Below are 24,526 nucleotides of genomic sequence, written 5' to 3' on the forward strand. Positions count from 1 at the left end.
AGGGGGTTGGACTAGATAAACTTTAAAGGTCCTTTCTGACCTAAACCATTCTCTGGTAAGCATAACAGTTTTTTGTGGGCAGAAATGCACTAAGGTAGGACTCACTCTGGTGCTCAACCTGACACTAAAAATCTTAGTTTCTGCTGAGAAAGCAATTCACAGCTCTAAGCACAATAACTCAAGAACAAAAAAGACAGGCTGTGCCAGTATCTGAAGGGGAGACAGTGATGCAAACATACTGGGGCTGTGGGAACTGCAACAAGCTGATGAGTAGTCACCTTCCTGTAAGAACCTGTTAAGAAGCCACAAAGGTTTTTATGGTGGTGGTTTCTTCTAGCCACAATGTAGTTGCAATATTCTCACTGTGTCCATGAGAAACTCCCTAAGACTCTTGTAAATAGAGTTGTAACCCAATTCCACCTCTTGTAATTATATCACACCCACTGAAATTATCCCTGAAGGGGTTTATTTGTTTTTAATAAACCAATCTAAGAAAGTAGCTGTTTTTAGAAAAGAAAAAAAAACCTTAAGAGTTTTAAGTTAAAACCCCTTTCCTCTCCCTTCCCACTCCCTCCAAGAAATCAGTGGATGAGCCTAATACCCCTTCAAAGAAGGGAATAAAAATGAATGCAACTTCACAAGCTTCCAGTCCACCAGAATCTGGTGTCCAGCTTTGGGTCTATGAAGACGTCCACAGAGACCCAAAGAAACAAGGCCACAGACAGTGCAAATTTAATCCAAAATTTTCCAGGATAAGTGATTAGAAGTCAGATAATCCTAGTTGGCTTTTGTGGAAATCTCTCAGGCAACTTTTAAAAAATAAATACTGCAGAACACTAGTGGAACAGCTGCAACACTGACCCTTTATGCAGAAAGGCACTTCCTACAGAGAGGAATTCACTTAATATATTCAGGAGTAAATCAAAAGGAAGAGTGCTATGGCCCAGATTCACCCTATGGAAATACAGGCATTTATCTGAGATTCCTGTGTGAGGAAAAAGAAGTGAGCTGGATCTGAGGTAACACCCACCTCCTTGGGAGGCAGCTGGGAGTAGAGGAGACAGGTCTTATCACACTATCCGGAGCAGAGCTTGAAGAGCACATGGTTAGGTCTGTGGTTAGTGACTCACCTGCTGAAGTCATGCAACTAAGGTGAAATCTGAGAACTCTAAGTGAAGATACAAAGTCTCTGGACTTTGTGGTTGTGTGGCAGCATGTGTCAGACATCTGCTAACAGCTCAGAACAATGCTGAGAGAAAAAACAGTCCCAAGCAGCTCAACAGGGTGCAACTACCCAGCTACACTGTGGGAGGATCCCAGGACCTTTCTGCACAGATACTGCCCACAGGCAGCTCCTGGAAGATTGCAGAAATCAAGGTGTAGTTCCTTTCTGCTGAGGAGAAGCCAATTAAAAATAACCTTAAAATACATAAAATTCAGTCCCTGAATCCACTCCCCCCCCACCACCCTCGGCAATGTTCTGTGAATTCTGTGACTTACACTTCAAGCCTTCCCCAATGAGGGAGACTCCCAAACCCATGCTATCTTTTTACCCCAAGAGATCCTCAAACTCTACTGGCATGCAGATGCAGCCCAAGTGACAGCACTGCAAAACACATCCTGACACTGACAACCAGGCCATCTCACTCCCAAAGTGACCTCTTTCCCTTTCCTCAACACACTTCACTTGCTGAAATTTTGTCCTCAAAATCTGTACTAGGCAAGATTCCAGAAGTGACCTTCTGCCCATTTCATTCAAACCACCCCTTGCTTCTGCTCCTGCTCGTGCAATCTGCAGCTGGTTTTGCAGCACTTTCAGCTCGATGATGAACAAGGAGTCTGTAAAGTAACCCCTTCCAGGGCAAAGACACCCTCCAAACTCTAAACAGCCAGAGAATTTAGATAAATAACCAAAGCATAACTCAATAGTTCAAATTCTGCGGTTTGCCTATTATAAGCCTCAAGATTACATGCAAGCAGGGTTAAGAAGCCAAGTAATTCAAAGTGAGAGATAAACTATCAATTTGGTTGTAGAAAAAAAATACAGGGCACCTTGATTCAGTATGTACGTGTCATTCAAATACGATGCATTAACCACTGAAAAATCCTTGCCAAAAATCAAGTGATTTCTGTTCACTCTCTCGGCTGCAGCCCTTAGGAGGAGAGCTGCAACTGCACATACAATACCATCCCCAAATCACCAGCAGCTCTGAGCTGGTCTGAAATACAAAACAAAACCCAAAACAGAGTCTGGCGCTGCTCTGTGCATGGAAGATAAGGAGTGAAACAGCCCTGTATACCTGGGAGACTGACAGCATCCCGCTCTGAATTTACAGTGGCAGTACCCTGGAAGATGATCATAGAATCACAGAATCATAGGGGTTGGCAGGGACCTCGAGAGATCATCAGGTCCAACCCCCCTGCCAAAGCAGCTCCCCAGCTCATATTGCACAGATAGGTGTCCAGACGGGTCTTGAATATCTCCAGAGAAGGAGACTCCACCACCTCCCTGGGCAGCCTGTCCCAGGGCTCTGTCACCCTCACTGTGTAAAAGTTCTTCCACATGTTGGTGTGGAACTTCCTATGCTCCAACTTGCAGCCATTGCCCCTTGTCCTGTCTCCACAGACCACTGAAAAGGGGCTGGACATTTCCCCCTTCATCCCATACTTAAGATATCTATAAACATTAATAAGGTCCCCCCCCGCCCTTGTCTTCTTTTCTCTAGGCTGAACAGTCCCAGCTCACTCAGCCTTTCCTCATAGGGGAGATGCTCCAGGCCCTTAATCATCTTTGAAGCCCTGCTCTGGACTCTCTCCAGGAGATCCCTGTCCTTTTTATACCAGGGAGCCCAGAACTGGACACAATATTCCAGGTGGGGCCTGACCAGGTAGAGCATCTTCTGTCTGTCGCACATCTGTACTCCCAGTGAAGTCTTCAAAACTCCCAAACTTGGAATACTGAAGTAAAACTCATCTGCTTACACCCCCAAAGCCCACCTGCCTGCTGCTGAACTGGCAGGGACAGGAATGAAACCAGAGATGCAACAAGATATGCCCTTCCAGGGCCCCATTTATTAAGTGAATACAAAAATAAGATCATTTAAGTGCAGAGGCACAGTAATCCACTCCATGGTGAAAAGATATCTTGGCTTTGCAGTAAACAGAGTTTACAACGCCTTGTAAGTAGGTCTCTTTACAAGCAAGCAGCATACTGAAACATGACACGCGCTGGATTAGAAGTTCCCTGTTGCAGCAACACTCCACACTTCTCAGCTGGCCATTTCAGAGCACTCTGCAGAAGGTGGGAGCACCCTTTGCTCTGCTTTCGGAGAAGCGCACGTGGAACTCATGAAATGCAAGGAACTTGCACTGTAAACAGTTGAAAAAGCGCCCCAGCATTTCCCAGGATGATGGCTTACCCCTTGTTCGGTTTGGTTTGCAATTAACAGCCAAAGCTATTGTGCATTATGCAAGTTGTAAAAATTACTTTTTTTTTTTTAACAGCAACCTGTTGCACAGTTGAATAAAAAAATTATTATTATTATATTTCTCCTTAATACAGTACATGGCATTTCTCCTCAATTGCACCAGAAGTAAATTTGGAAGCACTTCAGCTTGTGTTATAGGCAAATAGGAAAGAAAAACAAGTCAGGCAGGCTTTCAACCTCCTCCTCATCTCTCTGTCCACTGTTTTATCCCCACCTTTCACATCTCTGAGTCCACATACATTCCATTGATCAGGTAATCCACTTGTGTGTAATCCTTCTTCTTGTAGCTCTCGTAGGCCTGCATAAGGAAAAGAACTATAACAGCTATGAAAAAAAAGGTACCAACTAAAAGCACTGCAAGCAGCGAGCTTGTATCCACCAAGTACTGAGTCAGGGGCTCAGCAGCAATGAGAAGATACTCATTGTCCACGTCCCGAGCTCCTGCAAGGCCTGAAGCTGTTGTTTTGTGTGGATCTGCTGGAGCCATGGTTGTTGGAAGAGCATGAGATGTTGACTTCATTCCATGCCTCGTCGTAGTTTCTGCTGTAGAGGCAGTGGTTAAAACCGTGGCACCTCTTGTAGAGCCCGGAAGAGAAGGTGATTTACTCAAGTATGTCATGGCTGCACTTGTAGAATGTAAATTCTCCAAGGGGGTGAGTGTTGTGGAGGAGTTTTCTGCGTCCTGTGGGATGAGGGTGGTCAGTGTTGTGCTCAGTGTCTTCTGGCCAGGTCCAACAGTGGTGGGACTACTAGAATGGGGAGTGCTATTGGTCATGATGGATGGGCTGAACTGTTCTGTTTGAGTACCTGCTTCAGAAGTGCCATTAAGAGGAGCAGAAGTGGGAGACAACACTGAGACAGAGCTATTACTTCCTGACTTTTCAGTGGTGGTCACAAACTCTGTGACATGGCTGGAAGTGGATGCAACTACGTTACCAGAGGTGGGAGAAGAGGTAGTGGATGACATGGTTTCAGCAAGATGACTAGAATTTCCAGGGGCTGTAGAGGCTTTGGTAGTTGTTTCATAAGCTACCGTGAGGACACTTGCATGTGTAGTGATGGTGGTGGCAGTCGTGGAGGTGGTGGCAGTCGTGGAGGTGGTGGCAGTCTCGGAGGTGGTGGCAGTCCCGGAGGTGGTGGCAGTCCCAGAGGTGGTGGCAGTCCCGGAGGTGGTGGCAGTCCCGGAGGTGGTGGCAGTCCCGGAGGTGGTGGCAGTCTCTTCACTCTCAATCCCAAGCAAGTTGCGAGCCTGAGCACTTGAGGAAAACAGGTTCTCCACATCGCGTCGCTTAACCTGTGGGTTCACCATCTTCTCCTTGTTCTGTGGATAGCTTTGGTGGTGAAACAGGACCATCTCCCTTTTCCCACCGACGATTTCTTCAAAAAGACAAAACCAATGAGTGTCATAAGCATAAAACTCTCAAGCTCAAATCTGATCTCATACCCCCAACAAGCAAGACAGAACATCCTGCAGTACCTGTAGTACAACTGGAATAAACCAGTCCCGAGGGCAGTTGGACCCCTGCCTGTCTTGCAGGGGATGCCTTTGGGGTTGAGGTTTTTTCTTTAGGTTTTTTTGCCACAGACCTCTGTCTTGTACACAACCAGGGAATTAATTTCACAAAAGGGGGGTAACGAAATACAGAGCTACAATGTAAACGCACATGTCAACAGAAGCAGTGTTAGAATGCCAGCTCCTGAGAAGAAGACTCATGCTTCCCAAGTTACACAGCATCAGCAAAGCCATCATGCTTAGATTCCTAACTGTCACCTCTCAAAACTGAGTGGAAATTTCCATTTCCACCTTCATTCTTCAAGAGAATTTCCTTTGCAGCTAGTAATCCAGATTTAGTGTGACATAAATCCCACCTGCTTATCAAAGGTCTGGTTGCTGTGCTGCGAAGAAACCATTGCCAACCCAAAAGACCCACAAACAAACAACTTTTTTTTTTTTTTTTTTAACTTGGGAGAACTCTTGAAACACAGTTTAGAAGATTGATTCCCCAATTCCAAAAAGCTCCGTTTTGTTATTGTGTCACTTAATTAAAATTGAAGACCCTGGCACTGGAAAGTCACCATGAGCAGTTGCTCCTAAGGCTGCTCTGATTATAGAAGCAGCCTGCTGCCTCTGGCACAAAACCTTGGCAGTCTCAGAAGAACCAATGCCAAGACATTTTCCTTTCTCTTTAAATTCATCTGTTATGCCTTTATTTTCCAAAGGACAGCCAGCGTGTGGAGCACAAATAGCCTGAATGAATGATGTCTTCAACATGGAGACAAACTGTTGCTCAGTAGCAGTTACAAAAGTTACTCCAAGAGACATTAGGCACAGGGTGAGTGCCAGAGCCCTTACCAGGCCAGTCAAAGTTTTTCCAGTGAACTGACTTCACCTACAAAGTCATCCTGCAGGCTGGCATTTCACAACCCATCTCCTTGAAAGCCAGTCAAGGTCTGAATGCAGGCACTTACAGCAAAAGGACCAGGATCCTGGATTTAGCAAGAGCCCAGAACATGACATTACCTCCAAGCAGATCTTCGATGTCTTGTTGGCTGGCATTCTGGCACACACTCAGCTGGTGACACTGCAGGAGGACGCAGTGACTCTGGTAGGGCACAGGCCAGTTACAGTGGGGGTAACCTGGGAGCAGCGTAGAAAATGGGTCACTATGCACAACATACTGAACAGACTGCCTCAAGGCTGGTTTTAAAGAAACAAGCACAAAACCAAATGCTAGCCAGAAGCTCTGGCCTTTAGGATGCTGACTCAGCCTTAATGAAAACACCTGGAAAGCCTGTGAAATCAATATAGCAGCTGCAGCTTACCTAACTGCTTGTGTTCTGGTACCAACATCTCCTGACAGTAATTAACTCACACAGGCACAAAGCAAACATTACAGTTTGGACCTCTCTAAATACAAGCATTCATCCATGTGTCTTAACAAGGGGGAAAAAATCCCAAACAGTGAGCCAAACCAGAAAACACTCATCTCATCACCCATAGGAGACAGGTCTCATCTCAGCACTTGGAGTTACACAGAAATTGATCATAGAATGGTTTGGTTTGGAAGAGACCTTAAAGACCATCTATTTCCAGCCCCCTGCCATGGGCAGGGACACCCTCCACTAGCCCAGGTTGCACAAAGCCCCATCCAACCTGGCCTTGAACACTGCCAGAGATCCAGGGGCAGCCACAGCTTCTCTGGGCAGCCTGTGCCAGTGCCACAGCACTTACACAAAGATGATGTTTTCCCTTATATCTGACCTAAATCTACCTTCTTTCAGCTTAAGGCCATTACCCCTTGTCCTATCACTCCATGCCCTTGTAACCAGTCCCTCTCCAGCTTTTCTATAAGCCACTTCAGGTACTGGAAGGCTGCTATAAGATCTCCCTGGAGCCTTCTCTTCTCCAGGCTGAACAAGCCCAACTCTCTCAGCCTGTCTTCATAGGAGAGGTGCTCTAGCCATCTGAATATCCTCATGGCCCTCCTCTGGACACAATCGAACATCTCCGTGTCCTTTTTTTGTTGGGGGCCCCAGAGCTGGATGCAATACTCCAAGTGGAGTCTTATGAGAGTGGAATAGAGTGGGACAATCACCTCCCTCAACCTGCTGGTCACATCTCTTTTGATGTGGTCCAGGATGTGGTTGGCTTTCCAGGCTGCAAGAGCTTCTCATCAACCCACACCTCCATTCGACATGGGAGCCATCACAAAAATTGTCTTTTAGGAAGTCAAATCCACAATCTAAATAAAACCATCACAGCAGGAACTCTCTCTCAACATCCCTTCAAACTCACTAACTTCTTTCTGGCATTGTCTACATATAGATAACTGAGCTTTGAGGGAAGAAACAAACCTCTAACTGGAGGTTTAGAGAGAGGAGACATTTCAAACACTGCTCCCAGTTTTGGGCTTCTCAGCACACAAGAGCAGTATTGAAATCCTGGAGCAGGTCCAAGACTTTCAAAAGGTCCCTTTCTGCCTTAATTATGCTATGGATTTATGTAATATCACAGTAGCATGCAATTAATTTCTGGGACACGTGGTAACAAAAAAAACCCCAGAGGAAGGCAACAGTGATCACCTTGGGATGAAGCAGACGTGTGTTTAACTGCACACCCATCAGTAGATTAAACAGAACCTAAGCGTAGGGTAGGAGAAATTGATTTGTTTTGTTAGAAGTGTGAAAAAGGGCAAAGCATATGACCCTATGGTACACATGGCTGTACTTAAAGCTCTTATCTACAGAGAGAATTACCCTCACTGAGGATTAAGGCTATGGTGAGCTTGAACTTCTCATAAAAACACATTTATGTTACCACAGTTATTAAAAGGGCTTGTGGGAAACTTATGAATTTGGAGAACTCCCTGTACAGACATCTACAGTCTGTTTTGACAGCCTCAAGGGAACTAGCAAAGGTACAATCTGACTGATTTTGAGAAAATCATAGAATCTTTAATGTTGGAAAAAAACCCTCTAAGATCACCAAGTCCAAACATTTGTCCAACACCACCATGTCAACTAAACCACGGCCTGGAGTGCCATGTCCACATTTTTGAACACCTCCTGGAATGGTGACTCCAAAATGTTAAGAAGGTGACTGAAGCCATCCAAAGCTTTTAAGTAACAGTATTTAAAAAGCAGTAAAATTAAAAGCTTCAGCAGTCATTCAGAGCAGGAGATACAGCAGCAGCCCTTCAAGACATTAAAATCAACTCCTCCAGAAAGAGGGAAAAAACCCACATGTTAGGATGTGCTTCAATGCCCAGTCCCACCTTCTGTCCTCCACTTGATAAACCATGCTAATGGAGAAACACAGAACATCTACCTCTGTACCTCATGCCATTTCTTGGGAAAGAGAAAACAAAAAGCCATCAGCATATCTTGCACTGGCTACGTATCAGTCAGTTCTGAAAGGTCAAGAGACTAATGGGGTCAGTGTGGTTAAAGCACCCTGGTTTCTGCTACCAGCAGGATGGTATCCAGCTGCTCTTTACTTCCCTGTAAAGAAAGTCGAAGGACAACAGCAGCTCTTCAGAGCTATTTTGAAAGGAAACTGTGTAGGCAGATACCAAGGTCTTGCCCTGCCAAACTGGTTTATTATATTTTTGAGCCTGCTGTTAATAGAAAGAAATCACAGATGTCCAAAGGCAAACAGAAGCAGGTAAGCAGATGTATTGTGGAAGCAGGGATCAGGTTATTTGCTCTTGCAGCCATGTCATGTTTTCCCCAGAGCATGCAAGATAGCCCAGAAGTATAACAAAGTGGCTCTGTTCTCAGAGCCAGACTTCTATGACTGGCCAAGTTGTTCCCTTCCACAGAAGAAACTTAGGAGAGCTCTAAACATGGCTGGGGATGCAAAGATTAAAGCATGAACTTCATCAGGCATCTGGGAATCCTGGATTGCCAGATCTTTGCGAAGATGGGTACTTTATCATGAACATCACGTGCCCTAGGAGCATCTGGAGACTTGAGCCCATTGCATTAGACAAGATACAGAGGTTAGAGTTGCCACCCATGCTGTCAGCCCTGGTGACTTTTGCTGCTTTTCTTAGCATGCAATGGAAGTGTCAGACTGTCTCATGATATTGGCAAAATTGTTTTGGGATATGTTAGTTTGCTAACTACATGCCCTGCCCTCTAGTGTGGATATTCAAAGGTGATGCTGGAAGAGTTAGACCAGCAACAACTCCATTTTCTGCAGGACACAACTGAGATGTGAAGGGACTGGCAAAAGCAGTTCTTTTTGTGATAGCTGCACTACTTCTCCAAGTTAGTGATGTTAAGTCAGCACGGGTATACATTATATCTAGAAGAGAGCCTAACCAGGTAGGAATGTCATTTTTCCATCTCTACAAACAATGCAACTATCAAGACATCTCTCCATGCAACCTGGCCTGCAACTTAATGCTATAATACCTTTAAAAATAACAACCACTGCTCCTTTACTGACAATTACATGGATGTCTGAATAATTATACTTAAGTGTCATGCCTGTAATGAAAGAAAGCACAAAAACAGCCAAAGATTCCTCCTTCCAGCACAGCTGTCTACAACAGCACTGTTCACTTGCAAACATCTGGCAGCATGGAATAATCATTCTTCATGTCAAGTGACCTAACACCATTTGCACACTACCAGCAAACACCCAGCACACAGGCATGCTGCTTCTTGTGGAAGCCAGAAGGGCCCTGGGAAATGGTTCTTCTGGATTCAATTTAACCAAAGCTGTCAGGAGCTCTTTAGCACCCAGGACAGCACATAGAAGCTATAACTGTAAATGCCTGTAAACAACTGGAACTAAAGATAGCTGTCAGGGGAGCAGAGACGCCTTCAAGGAAGGAAAAAAACCCGAGCTGGAATTCCAGCTAAGGGGGCAAGAGCCTCACCTGAAGCACTGGAGCTGTGACAAGCCTGTCTGCACTGCTCTTCAGTGGTAAGCCTGTCTATCCGCACTACATGGATTCCTCTCCCTTTCAGGGCAGAAAACCTGTGTTCACACATGCAGAAGGAAATCAGCAGGAAGAATACAATGGCAGTCCACATCTTCAGGGTTGGCCTTCCAGGGAGGCTTCTCTTCCCAGGAGTAATTCTTATGATGCTTTCAGATCCACTGCAATATACCTATTAAAAAAAATAATATATATATCAAATTATATCAATATAACGTTCTACTAAACACGCTCCCATCTGCAGGATTGGAAAAAAAAAAGTAGTACAAGATACAGGCAACAACTCAGAGGCAGGAAAAGTCCATTCCCAAATTCACGCAGAGGCTCTTTCTTTGGACAGGGTACTTGGCTGTTGCTTCCCTCAGGCCGCAACAGAGAACAGCTCAAGTCAAAAGCCATGTTTACAAAGCCAAACTCAAAGGCAGTGAGAGTATGGCAGCACAGACATGATGCCTTCTGACTCACTCTAGGACCCTTAATGCTGACCCAGGCTCAGCAGAAGGGTTTGCACCAGCTGGAGCACACTGATGATACGGGAAAATTGAGTTCTGTTCCTGCCTTTACACCAAGTCAGTTAAAACAAAGCATCAACCTTAGTTGGTTCCTGCTTTGATTTTCCTGCTCATTGCAAAAAGCTAAAAGAAACGTTGAAAACAAGCCAAACCAATAGTTCAGGTCTTCCAAGATGTTGTACTGACTCATCAGCTTTTACCAAAGGTTCACACTCATGGTAAGCCTTCATTTCCCCACAAAAAAACAAAAAATAAGCAATGTCTTATCTTCATTACCACCACAGACATGAGACACTGTTCCAATGGAAGGGCTCTCATCCTCAAAGTCACTGGAGCAGCTTGTACTGACTTCAGAAAAGACCACTAGCTTCTACCTGTATGTAGCCTCAAGTTTTCAAGGCTTTTTAAAGCTTTGTATGAGCTTCCAAACAGTTCAGCCTGATGCAGACTAATTGTCTCTCCCCTGAGTAGTTTTTAAGGGCAACACTCTTCCTCATCACTGAAGAAAGCTTTAGTTCTCATCCTGAAGCTACAAAGAGAAACACCATGACCTTCAAAGAGTGTTGAGGTTCACCTCTGCATGGCATCAAGAGGTGTACGTGTGGTGGTTCAGCCCCAACCAGTGGCTGAGCACCGCACACCGCTGGCTTACTCACGAAGAAGAAAGAGACAGAGCCTTCATGGGCTGGGATAAGGACAGTTACTGACAAAAGCACCCTGAAAGGAGAACAATAACTGCCAGGGGTAAATTTCACTTGCACCCAGTGATAACCTTACTGGCCTGACAATAACAGAGTACTGCACAATGTGCAGACGCACAGGCTGCACTCGGACTGCCCTGGAGGCACCCAGGAGCACCCCTGGGTGCTGGAGAGCAGCCCAGGCCAACTCAGCTCACCTGGGCCAACTGCCTGGGAAAAGTAGCTCTGGCCTGGCCAGAACCAGGACAGTATGTGAAGACTGCAGCTGACGATGCAAAGGCAGTTCACAACACAGAATGAGCATCATATGGGAATGGTATAAATAGCATAGTGAAAAACATCCAGCAGTCATCAGTAACACACATTAAGACCCTGATTTAGCCATTCACACAAGAAATTTCACCTTGTAGCACAACCACACTTGTGAATTTAAGAATCTGTTTAAGAGACTTTTTTCTTCCAAGAAAGCCCACTATAAAGTTTATGAGCTTTGATTTACAGACTGCAATATTCTGATGCCTCATACCATGAAACACTTGCTTTGTCAAATTGTACTCCTTACTCTGTGTCCTAAGGCCCCAAACAGGGTAACAGGGTTTTAGCCTGAAAACCACCCTGCCTGAAAAAAGGGTGAAGCCCCACATTTTTCAGAGGACACACAACATACAGGTCCATGTTGGACCATCAAAAAGTCAAAGACAGGGACAAAACTTGATACTAAAAGGCAGTGCTCAGATCCAGCATCCCTAGTCACTCTACAGGTTCCCTAAGGAACACAAAGCCTCCTTCCTGCCCTTTTATTTATTCCAGTGAAGAGTTATTTTGCCTGTTGAAAACAGGGAATTTCTGTGTCTGCTTTCCCAGAGAGCACGTGAGCCCAAAAAGACCAGGCTGCAGGGTACTTGCACCACTGACCTTAGCTCACACGCTCCACTGCATCTTTCTCCCTGGAGTAAGAGCGCATCACACCCGCCTGGTGCGAGCAGGTTTCTTGCTGAAGGGAAGAGGTGATGGCTGGGTCATCCGACCTGGCAGCTGGAAATACCTCCAAGTCTGACCTGACAATATGAGTCTTGGCAGGGAACAGCAGCTCAACAGCCCCATCTAGTCCTGCGTAGCAAAGACTGCGCCAGCACCTGGGGTCTCTCTCCCACTTCGCACCAGCCGTGCACAGCCCAGGCTGCCTCTGCTCATTCCTGCCCATCACCTGCTCCTCAAAGGGCTCCTCCACGGGAGCTGAAAGAAGCGGCGCAGGGATGGAGATGACCTGTGCCATGAGCAACCGCAACCCCCACCGCACAGTGTGTCAGGGAAGGAGCTGCATGTTTCCGGCAGGGAACTGGCAATAGGAGTTTGGGTTATTCTGTCAAGATAACTTCATACTTCTCCTACTGTTCTAAATCACAAGGCACTTCCACACTTCTCTTAGGCTTTAGCACACTCTTGCTGTCACTCCTGGCATATACTGTGACTTAATCAGTGAAAGCCCCAATTGACAAGACTGGAAGCAAGGGGAAAACAAGGGGGAGACATGAAATACTCTGCCCATAAGAGACTTTCTTAGAGCAAACATACTTATTGCTGTCAGGCAGCAAGTTTGCTTTGAAGCCCAAATCCTTCAGCTTAAACGGACTGATCTGGGCTCCCTCACAGACAAGTACAGGTACCTCACCATGACACTCAGAGCACCATTTGTCAACCCCCACTCCCACCACATTACACAGGAATAAGTGCACTTTTTGGAAAGTTCACAGGTCACAGGCAGAGACTGGGCAAGCAGCACAGGTGAGAGAAGAAAAAAACTACAAGGCTAAGGGTAAACTACATTTTGAAGAGTCTGGCTTATGTTTGCTGTCCCTTCTCAGGGTAAAAGGCTTACAAGAAGCAGTTTTTTATAGCCTAAGCAGTGACCCTGAGAATGAATTGGTGGTGCAATAACACACACATCTACTGTTTTAAAGAGAATAGCGAAGAATAGCAGCAACAAGTACAAACACAGAGCACTCTTTGTATAGCATCCTTTTCCAAGCTTTACCAATACATTTGTAGTTATAATAACCCTTCCTCAAAGAAGAAACATCTTCCACTACATTCTAGAAATGCAGATACAGCAGCATTGTATCTGTGCATAAATACCAGAACTTATTACAGTTAAAATCTCTACGTTTTTTAGGGCAAATAAAAAAATCTTAATGTCTTAATTAACTGACAATAAGAGCTACAATATATTTTGAAGATCAAATGTCAATCATACTCACTATCTAGAAGCTGTTGCATTAACTCAGCCATCTGTCCCCCATGCCCGGAAATACTTCACATCCCCAACCACATTAACCCACCAGAAGTCCTTCCCATCACACCTGAATTTGCTCCCACTCAACCACAACAGCTCCAGAAGACAGCAAAATCCCCATAAATGCTTCTCACTTATTCCAAAACACCTGGCAGGAGACATGCCAAGCTCAGGCTTCAGAGGTTCATCTCCCCTTTCCCTCTCACTTAACAGTCTCCTCAGGGGCCAGCTGATAATCCCTCCCACAACGTGCTCAGTACAAACTTCAAAGCTTCAGTTAATTTTAAATGTCCTTTAGCCAATTATAGAAATCCCTTTACAAATTGCAGCGTGAGCACGTGAAGCAGACAGGCACAACACATAGACTGTAAGCACAGCAGAGAAGCAAACAGCCCATTTCCAAGCCCAGCACGGGGATAACCAGATGCAGTTGTGCCTTAATGCAGTCCAGATGATGCCTGGGGTGCTGTATTAAATATCAGAACCTCCAGCTAGGAGCTGGTTGAGGTTTGTTTGGCCTCTTTGACCTTTGCACAATCCCATATATCCAGAACAAAAGTCACAATTACTTGCCAATCACTTTTCCTGACTTAACTGCCTTTTATAAGTACAAGCTATATGCTTTTTTAAGCTGCCTTCCCATCACAGAATCATAACATCACAGACTGGTTTGGGCTGGAAGGGACCTTAAAGACCATGGCGCTCCAACCCCCTGCATGGGCAGAGACACCTCTCACTACACCAGGCTGCTCAAGGCCCCATCCAACCTGACCCTGAACAGCTCCAGGGAGGGGGCAGCCACCATCTCCCTGGGCAACCTGTTCCCTCATATTTCTAGACAGTCCTACATGGCTCCATCTGTAGTCAGAGACACCACTGAGCACCCACACCCCTACATCCCAAAGAAGCACCAGCTAAAGCTGCTTCTCCAGATCACGTTGCTCCCCAGAAGAAACCATCAGACAGCACAAAGGAAGATACTAATGCTACTGTTCCCATCAGAGGTAATTCTGAGAAATCAGGGCAGATTTCACTCTTTAAGTACTACCTTCTCCATCTGTAGAGCATCCCCAAGGAAATTAAAAGTTAGAGCAAGCCACAAAAGACAGCAACACATAAAATCTGGGAAAAGACTCTACTCCAAAAACTGCAAAGTTTACTTTTACCATCTGTGGCTATAACTCAGCAGGGAACAAGAACACTGGAAAACCAGAATAACTCTGAGTCAACAACTGAGTGACTGATGACTTTACAATGTACACACATCCAAAGGGCATTGCCTGCTGGGTTGCTGAAGTGTTCCTCCCTTCTTGCTGATCTCCCTGTGCTTGAGCCAAGGAATTTGTGAGGAGAGAAAAAGAAAAAAAAATTTCAAAGTATTATTTCAAACATCATTGATTGGGGTGATGTTGCAAGAGCAGAGTGAAGCCTTTGGAATACAAACCCCTTGCCTCCAAGCCCTCCCAGCCAGCACCAGTTGCTTCTGGTTAAGCAGCAGCAAGATGCATGCAAGTGATGCAAGAAGGTGAAAGGAGAGATTTAGAGCCAGTCAAGAGGGAACGAGCATTTTAGAGTTCACAGGTACAAAGCAAGCACAGCAAATCACTTAGGGCATCACAAGCTCCTTTGAGCTGTCATCAAAGAGCCAGCAGACACTGCCCCAAGATTCACACCTACAAGCGTGCATGGACTGGGCATGAAATAAGGGCAAAGAGCTGCAATGAAATCTACCCTCCATATACTATCAAACCAGGGAAAGCAAGGGTGGAACATCTTCTGCAGAAAATAATGCTACTCTCCCATCAAACTGAGAAGACATAAGGCCTGGTTTCGACTTGCAATTGCTGCTAAACACTTCACATGTTGTCAGCCCTCAAAACAAGTGCTATAGTTCACAATTTAGAAAGCCAGAATTAAACCAGATTTTGCTAAGGAACACAAGCCCATCTCATTTTGAGAATCAAGGCTAGAAAGCAGGAGGCCTGGAATCTGTGCTGCAATCTTGAGAAGCATTTGGCTTCCTAAGCTCATCTCCAAGCTGAAGTTGTACACATGGGTAAGTCTGGTGATGGATGGGGCAGCACCAAGGCACATGAGCCTGACCCACTGTCAGCTGAACACGACCAGATGGATTTACACCATTCTCTGAACAACATATTTAGAGCCATTAAGTTCCTTTGGCTCCTCAAGAAAGTTAATGACAAGTTACAAAGCTGTTTCTACAATACCTGACATGCTATCAACAACAAAGGATGATCTGAACAGAGGTTGTGAAGCAGAGAAGCATTACAGAGACTACAGGGGAGGAAGTGCATTACTAGGTCCCTGGTCCAGACACAGTTCCTTTGACCTCTCAAGATGCTTACACAGTGGGAGCCATTCCCACTTACTTGGGAAAGCCAGGCTACAATGGCCAAAGGTCCATTTGCTGCCCTAATACAGGCTTCTCCATGCCCCCACCATTTTTAGCATCAACAAAATGCTTCTGTGGGCGGATGACTGATGTGGGATGTGCACAGTTCCATACTTTCAGAAGGAGTTTTGAAGGAAAATGTGCCTAGATATCACTGAGTCTTATCGTCCAGGCCAAGATGGTGACCAACAAGGTGACTCTGATAAACACCTGGAGCTGACATGAGGCCATCAGAGCATTTGAGGCTGATCTGCTGCAAAACAGTAGGACAAAAGTTACACATGCTCCAAAATATGATTCACAGAAGAAACATTGCTAGCTTAGGTTTGGAAGAACATCACTTATCTACTTTCTTCTACCACACAACTTCTCCACACAGTAACAACACACAGCTGCCCATGTATTATGAAGAGCTGGCACATCCCTCCACATCAGCAGGCACACTCCTCCCTACAGCAAGCAGAATAGGGTATTGCATGGACACCAGTTTGGTCTGCTGCTGCTTTTTCTAAAAAAAAAATGTATGTACACACACACACACAAATTAAAATTCCACAGAATGTACAACACTGGAATTTGTTATGAACAGCCCAATAAGCAAAACCATTTTAATTAGGTAGCCATAAAGTTATACATCTTCTTCTCCCCTAAGTATGAACCACTCCCTTCAGTTTGCAGTCCAGTCCCTACCTATGGCTGACTCTCCCATCAATCTGCATGACACCAATCCCACAGGGGGGGTGACTTCAATGTCTACTGCAGCATCTCTAAGTTTCCAGCAATGAGCCAAAAGATGCCAACAGCTGCAGATGATGGAAGTCAAAGGAACAGAGGCGGAATCCTTGCTCAGAGCACCCAACACACCCTCTAGATTCACATTTGACCAACTTAGATGGGAGTTATTAAGTCAAAGAGCAAGGAATAATTTGATGTCACTGAGCAGCAGCCTCCAAGAAGGCTAGGGTGGAAATGGTACATTGTAAAAGCAGTTTACAGCTGCTAAAGTATTTCTCCAGCTGACACATATTACTTAATCTCAGCAAGAAAATCCATTCTTCTGCTCATAAATGGCCAAAGAAAATAGATAAGGAATTTCAAGATGCTCCAGATGAACAGAATAAACACCTTAAAGTCTCTTTCAAAGAGGAGGTAGAATGCCAAGCTTTGCTGAGAAACCCTGTGATCACACTTGGACTTGGCAGACACATGAAACCTTCACAAGTATGAAGCACTTCAGGCTCCATGCTGGCAATGGCACATTATGCTACAGAGGGTCAAGGCTGCGCAGAGTCCACGAGGAACAGCATCTCTGCAAGGTCACGACCACCACACTCCCAACAAGAGGAACAGAAAGCCATTCCCCTGCAAGAGGTGGATTAGCTGCAGGTTCTGAGCAGCAGACCTCACTCACAGATATTAACATGCTGTACACATCAAGCTCAAGATTTTCAGCAGCTTGCTCAATCTTCCTTTCCCAGCAGGAACCCAGGGAGGAAGAAGGTTTAGTGATTAGAGCCCACGTCCGACAGCGACACAAGCCAAGCTCAGGCTCCTTCCCCCTTTGCCACAGAAGTGATGCAAGGCCCCGGATTCACAATCACATTTAGTCACAGGGGATTTTGTAGGTGGGGATTTTTTTTTTGTTAGTTTTGTTTCAAGTAGTACCAGCTCTACCCACCTCCATCGTTTTGTGTTCCCCACCTACATTCCTCTCTCAGGGCACACACAGCTTATACTTTTGTTACCCCACTAATGAGGGCAGCTCGTGCTGGCACCACTGAGGCTTCATGATCATCACGCTTTGTGGCTGAGAAAATAAATGTTAAAATTTAAAACCCCAAAACCATCATTACCCATCCATCATCCTTTTTCACCCCTTCTAGTGCCATGTTCTGCAGTTCAGATGGTGAATACCAGTACTCAGCGGGACACTCTTCCTGTGAAAAACGACCAGCCAGCTATTTCACTTATGAAAATGTGGCTTCTTGTGGAATATCTGAAACAATCTAGTTTTAACACAAAAGAAAAATGAACTGCCAAAGGCTAACTGCATAAAGCTGTGACCAGGCAATAAATCTGTCAGCAAACACACCTCCGGGCCATGCAAACACGCACTGTGGCACAACTGTGACCTTCCCCGGCTTCATCAACGCCCGAGCAGTTCGCAAATTTTCAGACATGTTGCTGTCTCATGGGAGCAGGGGATCATATGCACAGCATCTCGTACCACGTGTTTCAAATTAAGCAGCTTTCAACAAGACCCTCAAAGGAACCATCCCAGTGGGCTCCCACACGAACTCTGCAGCCATCAAGCTGCTACAGAGCAATAGAGCGCGAGACGGGTGAAAGGCAAGCTCCTGAGTCTGGGTTCTCCCAGGTGCTGGCAGAAGCAGACACTCTGCAGCATGGGTGCTCTGTGCTTGCTGAGAGATGCTGTCAGAAGCTCAAATCAGCACAGTGCACACACAGGACTAAGTTCTGTCTGAAGTGCCATTAAAATCAAAAGCGCCAAGTCTGGAGGTAACAGAGACCTTACAAAACAACGACTTCAGCCTGAAGATACAATTAACCAAGTAACCAACTACTGGAGCAAATAAAATTGCCTATGTGTTAAAATCTGGTCATCCACTCACCTCCATGCAGAATTTTACCACAGTCAGGAATTTCCTGGCAAAGCAGGTCAAGTTAAATTCCACTAAAGTTGATAGCATTGAAACTATCTCTCACTCCCTATCTTTTTCGAGAAGTCATATGTTCCTCTATAGATGCGTGTAGCTGTAATGCTAATTTTAGTTATGTAGAAACAGAGGACGTGTCTCCATCCAGAACACAGGGTTCTGCAAGTTTGCTCAGGAATTTAAGTCTGTGCCCAGTTTTAAGCAGAGTTACGCACAGCGGCGGTGGCACCCTATGTTACAAAAGCACCAAGCATCACTAAGAGCTCGAACAGAGAAGGGAGTTCAGACAGCCTGGAAAGAGCCAAAACACAGACCCAGTGAAATGACTGAAGGGGAAGTTTTGCTCAGTGCTAAGAGTATTGGGAGGAAAGGAGGAAGGAAAGCATTTGGGGCTATTTCTCCTTTCTGCAAGGAAGAAGGATCTTTGTGCACATCCTTGAAATATGGAGAATAAAACCAAACCAAAAACCCCCAAAACAAAATTATGCATGCCTCTATCTCCAGTTATCCTCAAGAGCAAAACAAACTGAAGGCTCTCAGATTACAAGCGTCTTCTTTTTAAGCTAACAACTCTGTTTAAAAAAACGAAGGCTGCTGGAAGGTCTGCAGGTAAGAGGCAGCAGAAAGACATTCCAGCTTACCACATGTGGTGGCTTGACCCTGGCTGGAGGCCAGATGCCCACCAAAGCCACTTTATAAGTCCCCTTTTTAGCTGGACAGGGGAGAAAATATGTATTGAGAGGCTTAGGAGTTGATGTAAGGACAGAGAGGGATCACTCTGCAATTAGCGCCATGGGCAGAACAGACTCAACACAGAATAAAGGAATGAAAACTAATTTATTACAACTACACCACACACTCCATGAAATCAGTCAGGTAATGAGAAGTGCAGCCAGGTCTTAAAGCACCTCCCCCCACCCCTCCATTCTTAGCAGACAACTTCATTCATGATTTTGTTCCCTTCTTCCCCCCACCATTGTGGCACGGGCAGGGGCAGGGAATGGGGTTTTCGGCCAGTTCCTCACTAGTTGTTTTCTTTCTTAGCTGGGGGAAGGGGCGGGGGTGGCATTCCTCACACTCTTCCCCTGCTCCAGCATGGGGTCACACCTATGGGAGACAGTGCTCCACAAGCTTCTCCATGATTCCTTTCTGTTGGGGCTTCAATTCCTCACTACTTGCCTCACCACAGCTCCCCTCCACGGGGTGCTGACCTTTGGGCCCAGACGGCTCCAGCCTGGTCCCTGCCAGAGTCACGAGTCCCCCAGCAAGCCTGCTGCAGCATGGGTTGGTCTCTTCACAGGCTGCAGGTTTTGCTGCCAGGAGCTTGCTCCAGCATGGGCTTCCCACAGGGTCACAGCGTCCTTCAGATGTCTCCACCCACTCCGGCATGGGGCCCTCCATAGGCTGTATATGGGACCTCTGCTCCCCATCATTATCCATGGGCTGCAGGGGGACACCCTGCTTCGCCATGGTCTTCTCCATGGGTTGCAGGGGAATGTTTCCCTCTTGCACCTGGAATGCTTCATCTCCCCCCACTTCTTCACTGGCCTTGGTGCCTGCACAGTTTCTTACATCTTTTCATTCCTTTCTCTGGTGGCCAAAAGCATCTGCTGGCATTTTGTTTTTCCTTCTTAAATGTGATTCAGAGGTGCTATGACCATCATTGACTGGCTCAGTCTTGGTCAACAATGACTATAGTTTTTTTACTCTCTCAGGCCTGCAGAAAGCTTCTAGCTGCTTCTTGCAGAAGCCACCCCTGCAGCCCCCTCTTTCTCCAGCAGAACCCAGCCACACAAAAGTACAGCACCACAACACAGTATGAGACCGCGGAGCTTATTGCCACACATGTTTTTCAAAAGATTCTTCCCAAACTCTGTCCAGGGTTTTGTTAGGATAGAGTTAGTTTTCAGTGGAAGCTGGGAAGGGACACAGCCAGGACAGGTGACCCAAACTGATCAAAGGGATATTCCATACCATATGATATCACTCAGTATGAGAAGGGGGCTAGATAGGGAGGGGCAGTAGCACAGCTCCAAGGGCTCAGGGATGGTCTGGCTTTGGCATCGGTCTGAGCTGTACAGTTGTTGGTGAGAGATTGCATCACCAGTTTTGTATATTTTACATCCTGTTGTTCTCTTCCTGTGCTGTCCCAGTAAACTCTTCTTATCCCAGCTGCCAGCTGGGACTAAATCGTGACACTGTCCAAGCCAGGAAGACATTTATAGCAATACCAAATGAAGGTTGCTGACACATGCCTCCCTGCTTTGTGACTTTGACAGCTTGAAAGATGTGGAAATCACAAGGCAAGGTGGGTGGGGAAGCTTAGCCAAGTCTATTTTTTCCAAACAAAGAGAATCAAATGCTGTAGGAGCTCTCCTCATCCTTGCTGGCCTTCCCTGTGGTAGGTTCTTCATAGCAAATTAGTTTAAGTCATCATGCACCAGCCTGACATCAAACCTATGAGTCATCAGAACATAGAAGAAAAACATCCTTCCCGCTCCCTACTTTCATGGATGTCCATGGTTGCCAAGGCAGCATCTGTAGAAGTGTTTCAGCCCAGTTCTTGGGTCTCTTGTCTCTTACATGGCAACAGGGAAGCAGCTGTTCTCTCCTACAGCTTGGTCTGAGTTCCCTCTTTTCAGTCTCAGAGGAACTCATTTGAGTCCGGATGCTAACTGATTAATAGGGCAAAGTAAAATAAGCCTAGTTGGAGCTCCTCAAAGCTCTTCCAGTAGAAATGTCTTTGTACAAAGCACCCCTTATTCATGGAAGGGGGACTGCATAGGCTGTAACAGTTTCTTCTGAACCTTTCTGAGCTCAGAATGGAAGGGTTGCCTATATATCTGTCTTCTGTTGGCACTGCTAACAGGGACTCCAAAACCATTCCATGGGGTTAGCTGAATACCATGGGTATCTACAGAGAGTGACCAGAGCAGGTCACCAAGAGAGATCACAACTGCCACAAACATCAGTTTAACTTGTACCAAAGACACAGAAGTGAAAAAACACAAGTTTTCCCATAATCTCTCTCATGCTCTCTATTTTACTGGTCAGACAGGATCCAAACACAGGATATAAGGCACTCTTGGATGCCTCTGTGCTTATATCAGTCCCCAGTTTTTGCTCAGCAGTGTAGCAACAGAATATGGAAAAAACAAAGTTGAAACCTCTCTCCCGACTTGCAACACCCGGACTCAAAGTGAAACCAGAGGTTATTCTTACCCCTCCGGAAGGTGCAACGTAAAAGCAGCAGCACAGACTGAACCCATCAGGAACTTCCGGCAGCTGATTTTACACCAAGGATGCTCTGATCCTGTAATGAGAGATACAGTGAACTAGAAAAGCCAGAATACCAACAAGATCAGCCCACCCTGGTCAGAAAATAAGCTACCTCAGCACAGGCTAATTATCTAGGTCAGGATAGACCAACCTGGGGGAAGTTGTCCAAAGACGGACAAGGATAAGGGCAAACACACGAAAGCCACTCTACAAGTAGTAGCTCCTACTGCTTGCTTCAATACACTCAGTGTTTTTTAGGACTTTGGCTCCAATGTAATGCAATACAAACGTGTCAGACATCATTAGATCACAGCAGAACACCATTACTGGCCAGGAATCAACAGGTGGAACAGGCTGTGACGAATGAAATCAGATACAAAACCAACAGATAAGCCAAGAACTAAATAATTCACACCTGAGTTAACATGCATTTTCTCCCTAGTGAACCCCCACCTTTGTTCCAAATCCAATTTACTGTCAAAATCTCTGCAAGCCTGGAATGAGAAAAGGCTATAGACATAGAAGAGCAAGGACCCAGGTGGTCAGCAGTGAGGTACAACACTTCTTCAGCCTCATCCTTCAAAGCAAGTTTAGGCTCCTCAGAACTAGACATCAGACAAACAAGTCCAACTTGCCAGCTGGAGAGTCCCATCACCTGTTTGTAAGGGTCTCTCACTCATAAACCCACCCCTGCCCTCTCAACTGCTCTTGCTCCTGTTAGTGCCTGTTCAACCACTCATGAAGCAGCAGTAAACACCACCAGTAACTGCATTCAGTTTAGAGATGGGTATACATAAGGTGAATTGGCACCAATTCTGCTTTCCTTGAAAGCTGCAGTTTGCAGTAAACCACATAAGCAGCAAAGTCACGTGTACAGAAGGACAGGAACCTCAGAGTGACATAAGATATGATCTGGCATGATAACAACTCCTGAAGCTGTCTTAAGTGACTGCATGGGTCAGAGGACCAGTAGTGCCCTCTTCCTTTCAGGTTCCCTCTCTATTCGTCAGTTTAGTGGAGAACCAGCAGCTTCTCAGGACTTGAGGGAGGGAAAAGGGTTCTTTGTGGAAAGCTGTGGTCATCTCAGTAAGAAGCTGGCTAATGCCAACGCTCACTTCCAAAAGGCCAAAAATTAGAGGCAGAAAGAGTTCATTCCCCTGGCTTTAAAACATGGTAGGCTAAACAGCTGGCCAGGTGATATGAAGAAATATTGAAATTGATGCCAGGTTTTCACCTTCTTTGTTAGCAACCAGTGGCCACTGGGCTTCAGCAGGATGAGGCCACCAACTTTCAAACATAAACAAGAAAAAAAAATAATTTCCACTGCCTGCTGGGCAGGAACCCTCAGCTCTCCCAGCTGTAATTCTAAAGTTTTGGGAGTTGGGTTTGTTTATTGTTTTAGTTTTTGTTTTGTTTTTAACAACAGTGAAGCAATTGCCTCTTTAAAAGAGGTACTTTGGTACTTTCCACACAAAAATCGGTCTTTAGGCTTATAAGGCAAGAGCCAAAGCAGCAAATCTCAGTCTTACAAAACCTGTCAAGATACTAAAAAAGGTGCATTTGCTTTTAATGGAGAAAAGACCTAGCACATCACTTTATGTAAGAATCAGGTCCAACCAGGACACTGTGACAAGGTCTCTCTGAGGCCAGAAGTTGTCACAGAGTCGCACATTTCGTTATCTAGTAGGGTTAGCTTGCACCTGAAGCTAGCAGTAAGCTTTACTTATCGCCCATGAAACGTTTGCACAGCCCTATCTTGGCTACAGAACATTTGTGTATTTAGCAGGGATAACCCCAAACACAGCTCTAAGCCTGACAACATTGTATCAGACACATTCACCAGCAGGAATTACCTAAACTATCCTAACACCAGTGAACAGGAGGACTGCAGAAGGCAGGGCACAAACAGTACTCATCAGAAGATGCTCTGCTCTACACTTCCAAGGCAATGATTTTCCTGGGAGCCTGGCTGTAACTGAACAGGCAAGTGCTTCATCATTCAGTGCAAGGCTCTTCCCAAGCTTCCTTTCCAAGTGTGGAGAAACCGAAGGCTTTCTCTGCCCTAAGCACAGTGCCTCTGCCTCCACCAGCTTTCCAACAGAATCCAGCTTCTGCTGCAGGACACAGCTCCTTGGGCACAGGAGACACTTTACAGGAGGGCACTCTGACTTGAGTCACCTGAAGCTGTATCATGCAGTGACCTGCCCAAGCTGATAACAGGGCAGGGAAAGTGCCCTGCAGGGAGGATGAGATGGTCACAGAAGGGGCTGAGGTTTTGGGGTTCATTTGTTTGGGGGGTTTTTATGACAGCCATCTGAAGAGGAATTATGCATCAAACCTTGCCTAGCAAATCCTCTAGCTCTGACAGGCCAAGATAGGAAACTCTCTATTCCTGCATATTAATGTCTACAACACCAAACAATCTCCAACCACTCCAACTGCATGCCCACCATTCCAGCCTCTGCCTTTTAAAGGTCCTGCACATTCCCTTCACATCCCTCCGGCAATAACGCTTCCAGAGATGAGAAAAAAAATACTGAAATAAATTTATACACAAGTTTTATTTACAAATCCTCTGCTTCATCCAGACCTCCTGTATGCAGATGAGCTGCCATACAAAATCCAGTGTAACAGCTCTATGTTCACTGCATGGCAATCACTGCACCTTGCTCAGAAGCAACTGCAAATGTGAACGCTTGAGCACGTTGTG

General features: G+C 45.7%; 1 protein-coding gene across 1 annotated transcript in view; it reads right to left on the reverse strand.

Moving 5' to 3' along the window:
* LRP5 (LDL receptor related protein 5) overlaps positions 1-24,526 on the reverse strand; it is a gene marked incomplete at its 5' end in the record, with an annotated part of 215,876 nt that overhangs the window by 183,042 nt on the left and 8,308 nt on the right. The window contains 2 exons of the mRNA XM_084262641.1: positions 6,010-6,126; positions 9,878-10,112. Coding sequence (XP_084118767.1) covers positions 6,010-6,126; positions 9,878-10,034 — 274 coding nt within the window. The remainder of the gene's footprint in view (positions 1-6,009; positions 6,127-9,877; positions 10,113-24,526) is intronic.

This window comes from Gallinula chloropus (assembly GCF_964237585.1).
Source record: "Gallinula chloropus genome assembly, chromosome: 4".
Lineage (NCBI taxonomy): Eukaryota > Metazoa > Chordata > Aves > Gruiformes > Rallidae > Gallinula > Gallinula chloropus.